Below are 6,023 nucleotides of genomic sequence, written 5' to 3'. Positions count from 1 at the left end.
TTTCAAGTGTTTTCTATTTCTATCATCTTAAAATAAAATAATTGAAGATCCATTTGTTTTTTGTGTTAATCACTAATGTTATAGTAGATTTTTTTGTTTGTTTTGTTGATTTTAAATTTATTTGTTGTTCTTTATGATTTCTTTTCAAGTTTATTTGTTTCTTTCATCTTAGAATTACTAAATCTCTGGTCAATAATTTTTCTTTCAATTGGTCTAGATGGGAAGTGATGAGTTGATTCCTATTGATATTGAGTATGAAAGAGAAGACCTTGACTTGGAAGATGAACTTAATGAAGTGGCTGAACTTCCTCCACCAAAGAAGGCTAAGACTAAGTCTAAGAATGCTAAGACTAAGTCTAAGAATAAGACAAACAACGAAGACAAGAAAATGATCTTATGGTTTATCTGCCATGTATATTGATCTACCATGTAATTATTTTGGTTTGTCTTTTAGTTTTTGAGATGACACTTGGATGCCATGTAATAATCTGGACTTTTTATTATGGATTGACATATTATTGAATTTGAATTTGATTGTATGGGGGTTGGAACCTTTTGGACTAATAATTTTATTTTGAAGGAATGAAAGAATTATTTGCTATTGTTATTATTTGAATTTTTATACTTGATTTATGGTTAAATTATAAATTTAGATACATGGGAGTTGATAGCAGGTTATTCGGGTTAAGTTTAATTAAACGGGTCATAATCAAACAAGTAATTTGTGTCGATCTTAACTTGACCTACTAATTAAATGAGTTAAACGTATCATGTTGGGTTACCAATTTAATAAACAAGTCATGTTAGGGTTGAAGAATCTTAACCCGTTTACTAAACAGGTCGAGTTCGGGTGGACCCATATAACATAATACTCACATCACAACCAGACACGCAAACACGAATTGCCACCCCTATTTTGTATATATATATATATACTTTAAATTAAACTAGTGTAAACGTTTATCTTGAATTAAATAATAATAATAATAAAGGTTCATATATCTCCGACAAAAAACAGCTATTTAATTTTAATATAGCATCTGCATATTCTTCAATTATAAGAAGCACACGAAAGGTTCACAACGTCTGAATGTCCACACAATATGATTACAAGAAAATATTGCTGGTTTTAGATTCTTCTTTTTCGGATACTAGCTGGTTTTAGATAGTGGGGATTTGGCAATTCTGCATTCTCATCATATTGTGCTATATCATAGACTTCAAACGTTCCCGGAAAACTTTCAACACGCCTACAAAAGTAACAATCCCTACCAAGCTTCCATCCTCTTCAACAACCCACACATAACTCACCCGGTGTGCGAGTGCCTGAATCATCACTGCCACCAATGAGCTCCATGGGTAGCACACAATAGCCTCTGACCTCCTCACCAGCCTTGCCGAATACCCACCTAACCTGCCACTCCTCCCGTGGCCGCCACTGCCACCAAATTCATCATCCGACGAAGATGTGATGATTGATTCCTCTTCCATTAACTCCAAAAATGCACCTAAATTTCGCTCTTCCAGTCTATCTTTCACTGTCTGTACTAGCTCCTCTGGAGGACCACCACAGTCTATATATGCCATTAGATCACCCGCGGAGAGTGTGGCGATCGCGGCCGAAACCGTCTCATCACAAGAGTTGAGAGTGAACGGCGAGATCTCGCCAATTAACTTGCCGTCTGCGTCCACAATGGCAACAGAAGTATGGTTGACGAGGGCCTGAGAGATGAGTGGCAATGCAGCCAAGGCAGGGCTGTCGTATTGGATGGCGAGGATGTTTTGGGTCTCAATTACATTGAGGGTGTTGATGGGGTTGATTGGAGTGGGGTTGAAGAGGCCAATGAAATTGAGGAGGTAGCGGATTAAGTCCTCTTGGGCAAGCCAGCAGTACTCACGGTTGTTGTGGAGAGTAGAGTTGGCGGAGGGCTTGTTGTGGAGAAGAAGCTTTTTTCTTGAACTTATGCTGTTCCTCCGACTTTGAATTGGTATCACAACGTTCTGTGCTCCTTCAAGCATGAGATCTATAGCCTCCACCAAGCTGTAAATTATAACAAATTAGATTAAAAAGAACACAAACACACAATTTGCAGGAGTAAATAAAAAAACAAATTACAATATATCTCTCCATAGATGACCGTTTGCTATTATAGCCTGACAAAGAAAGAAGAAATTGAATAAAAAAGAATCAAAGTTGGAATCCTCATATACCCTACCCTGCACTCACTTAATCAAGTTACAGTTGATATAACAACCTTTTATTAAAAAGTAAAATATTTGAAAAATCTCCCAAACACTTTCAGACTTTGTTCTTAATAGACATGTGAAATTTCATGTTACTATAATCTTATTTACTAATTCATCAATTCAGGTTTTATTTTAAAGATTAATTTAATTATTTTATAAATGAGATAGTTATTAATCTTTGATGATCATTATGATAGTTCATAAGCATATGTATATTAAAAAACAGAAATTAGTAATCTTATAATGACTTTCGTTTTAAAATCACATCTAATAGAAAGGTTCCCATTCCCAACCCATACAAATTCAAACATTTTTCCATAATTTTTCATATTTTTCTAATACAAAAAAACATGAAAGGAAAATTACATAAAGAAGAATTAAAAATATATTCGACAACATTTCAATCAAGTCTAAGTTTGTCAATTAAGATCCAAAATTTGTGAAATTGTTTCCACGAGAAGCCTCTATTCAACTTGGTATTTATCATTGATTAAACGTTGTGCTTTTTAGTTTTTATCTAGAGCTGATTCAAAAATCAATTTGGAATCTATTGAACATAGAGGCTGGAGAATTCCATTTAGAGAGAGAGAGTAATGAAAATGAGTTAGGGAGTCAACAAAATCAAAAACTTAAGACATAATCTGAATCAGGATTTAAAGCCTTTTTATATATAGAATGACAGATCTAAAAAATCACAAATCTAAACCCCCAAAGAAAGAAAAAGAAGAAGAAGGTGATTATAGAAAATTGAAAAAGAAAGAAACCTGGCATGAGGCTCCAAATGCGTAACGAGGCCAGCTGGAGACGTGGGAATCAAAACAGAAAGCGGAGAGTTAAGCGCTGTGGTTGGAGATTTAAGGCAGTCTTCTCTGCAGAGGAAACAGATTATATCCACCATACAAATTTTGCCTATGCAGACACAATCATCGGACTTAGAGCTAGAGCCAAACGACGCGTCGTGGTCGTGGTCGTGGTCGTGGTCGTGGTCGTGGTCGTGATTACAAGTCCAAACGCTGAGATAAGTCTCGCGAAGCCTTTTTAATGCGGAGAGGGCATCGCCAATGTTGGCGGAGGCAGAGAGACGCCTAAGTGCAGGCTTTCCTAGACATAAGTCGGATACCTCTTGGGTTAATAAGCTAACTGCCATACACAGACTACAATAAAATCGAAGAGGAGAGATAAGGTAAGTGTGTGATTTGTTTTGGGAGCAAATTTTGAGGTTGTTGTTTGGTTGGCTTCAGAGAGAGAGAGAGAGAGAGAGCGAGAGCGAGAGATAAATAGAATTGGCAGCTGGGATTTATAAATGTTGTAGTAGACGTGTTTTATACTATAGCCGCTCACATCCCGTACTGATTTGATGTTAGAGATGGGCCCCATTTGTTCTCGGAAGGAAATATTATTACAATATTGAGAATTGGATTTACTCAAAACAATAAAACGCTGCCAATTATTCACTTATTTAGTTTTTTTTTTTTTTTTTTGTAAAAAATGGTAGGACACCGTCGAGAAAAATATCTTTTTGTGTTCTTTGTCTTTTTGTATTATTTTATTTTTAAATTTAGGTAACTGCCCGGTACCTCAAAATAAAGTAAGGAAAAAGTATGAATGCGTGTAGTTGCCGTGTACGACTGGCATGAAACAAATATTTCCTTTAAATACAGTTTATTTGGTTGAAAATTATAAAAATAAAAAGTTATTGTTCACACGCTTAGCAGTTGCATAGTTCATAAACCTAAAATCACTGTTAATATATATATATATATATATATATTAATTATCTATTATCAACCTAACTCATTTATTTAGTAATCCTTAATCTAATATGACCCAAATATCTCTAAAACTACTTAAATATCTTTTTTACTACCAAAATTATCAAAATACCCTTAAATACCTAAAATGACCCAAATATCCCATACACTTCCAAAATTACCAATATACTTTGGACATCCAAAATCTCTAAAATAAATAAAATATCGCAAAAATCTCTAAAATGACCAAAATACCCATGAAACCTCTAAAATGACCAAAATACTCCTGATATCTCTAAAATGACCAAATATGCACAAAAACTACTAAAATGAGCAAAAATCACTAAAATGAGCAAAATACCTATAAAAACCACTAAAATCACCACAATACCCCTAATATCTCTAAAATCACCAAATATGCTCAAAAACCACTAAAATAACCAAAATATCTCCAAAATATTTAAAATGACAAAATATCCCCCAAAACCTCTAAAATGTCCAAAATACCCCTGAAACCTAAAACACAATCAAAATATCCCCAAAATAAAAATAAAAAAGACCAAAATACCTCTCTAAACTTTAAAAAATGACCAAAATACCCTCGAAATATAAAAATCACCAAACTACCACCAAAATCTAAAAGATAACCAAAATACCTCTAAAACCTAAAAAATTACCAAATTACCCTATAACCTAAAAAATGACAAAAATACTCCGTGAAACATATAAAATGACCAAAATACCCTCAAAACGTTTAAAATGACCAAAATACCCCCCCCAAAACCTAAAAAAATATGAAAATACCCCCATAAACCTAAAAAAAAAGACCGAAATACCCCCTAAACCTAAAAATTGCCAAAATACCCCTGAAATCTAAAAGATGACCAAAATACCCATGAAACCTAAAAAAATTACCAAATTACCCTGTAACCTAAAAAAGTACCGAAATACCCCTGAAACCTGTAAGATTACCAAAATACCCCCTAAACCTATAAAATGACTAGAATACCCTCAAAACCTTTAAAATGGCCAAAATACCCATAAAACCTAAAAAATGACTGAAATACCCCTAAAACATAAAAATTGCCAAAATACCCCCTAAACCTTAAAAATGACTAAAATATTCTCAAAACCTAAAAAATGATCAAAATACCCTGAAACCTAAAAGAAGATCGAAATACCCTTGAAGCCTAAAAAATGACCAAAATACCTACGTAACCTAAAACTAACTGATAAATATCCCTAAAATCTAAAAATGACCAAAATACCCCTAAACATTTAATATGACCAAAATACACCTAAAACATCTAAAATTTCCAAAAAATAGGTTCGGGGTATCTTGGATGTTTCGAGGATACAAATTAAAGGTTCTAAGAATATTTCTGTCATTTTATATGTTTCAAGGGAATTTCGGGAATTTTTTAGGTTTCAAGGTTATTTTAGTCATTTTATCAATTCTAAGGGTATTTCGGTCATTTTTAGATTTTTGGGCAATTTTGATAAATTTCTAGGTTTCATAGGTATTTTGGTAATTTTTAAGTTTTAGGGGTATTTTTGTCATTTTTTAGGTTTCAAGGATATTTTGGTAATTTTTAAGTTTCGAGAGTATTTTGGTCATTTTATAGGTTTAGGAGGCATTTTGGTAATTTTTAGGTTTTGGGGGTATTTTGGTCTTTTTTAGGTTTTGGAGGTATTTTGGTCATTTATTAGGCTTCGAGAGTGTTTCAGTCATTTTTTAAGTTTTGGGGGTATTTCAGTAATTTTTAGGTTCCATGGGGTATTTTGGTCATTTTATAGGTTTTGGAGGTATTTCGATCATTTATTAGTTTTTGGTGGTATTTTAATCATTTTTAGTTTCTGGGGTATTTCGGTCATTTTTTAGGTTTCGGAGGTATTCCGATCATCTTTTAGGTTTAGGGATACTTTGGTAATTTTTTGGTTTGGTCATTTTATAGGTTTTAGGGGTATTTTGGTTAATTTTTAGGTTTTTGGGGTAATTTGGTTAATTTTTAGGTTTCAGGGGAA

General features: G+C 33.4%; 1 protein-coding gene across 1 annotated transcript; it reads right to left on the bottom strand.

Moving 5' to 3' along the window:
- Positions 1-1,021: 1,021 nt before the first annotated feature.
- On the bottom strand, positions 1,022-3,535 carry LOC142636267 (CBS domain-containing protein CBSX5-like). The gene is made up of 2 exons (XM_075810417.1): positions 3,012-3,535; positions 1,022-2,041 (listed from the first exon to the last, which is right to left on the bottom strand). Exons 1-2 carry the CDS (start codon positions 3,392-3,394, stop codon positions 1,207-1,209), a joined length of 1,218 nt encoding a protein of 405 aa, XP_075666532.1. The 5' UTR covers positions 3,395-3,535; the 3' UTR covers positions 1,022-1,206.
- Between the last annotated feature and the right edge of the window lie 2,488 nt (positions 3,536-6,023).

The sequence above is a fragment of the Castanea sativa genome, chromosome 5 (genome assembly GCF_040712315.1).
Source record: "Castanea sativa cultivar Marrone di Chiusa Pesio chromosome 5, ASM4071231v1".
In the NCBI taxonomy this organism is placed as follows: Eukaryota; Viridiplantae; Streptophyta; class Magnoliopsida; order Fagales; family Fagaceae; genus Castanea; species Castanea sativa.
Note: the sequence above shows the minus strand (reverse complement) of the source record. Positions and strands in the feature narration are given on the sequence as shown.

Bases quoted from the DNA above. Each gene is read 5' to 3' on its own strand.
- LOC142636267 (XM_075810417.1), bottom strand. From the start codon at position 3,394: ATGGCAGTTAGCTTATTAACCCAAGAGGTATCCGACTTATGTCTAGGA. The intron at 2,042-3,011 runs GTTTCTTTCTTT...TATAATTTACAG, and splicing joins CATTTGGAGCCTCATGCCAG to CTTGGTGGAGGCTATAGATC.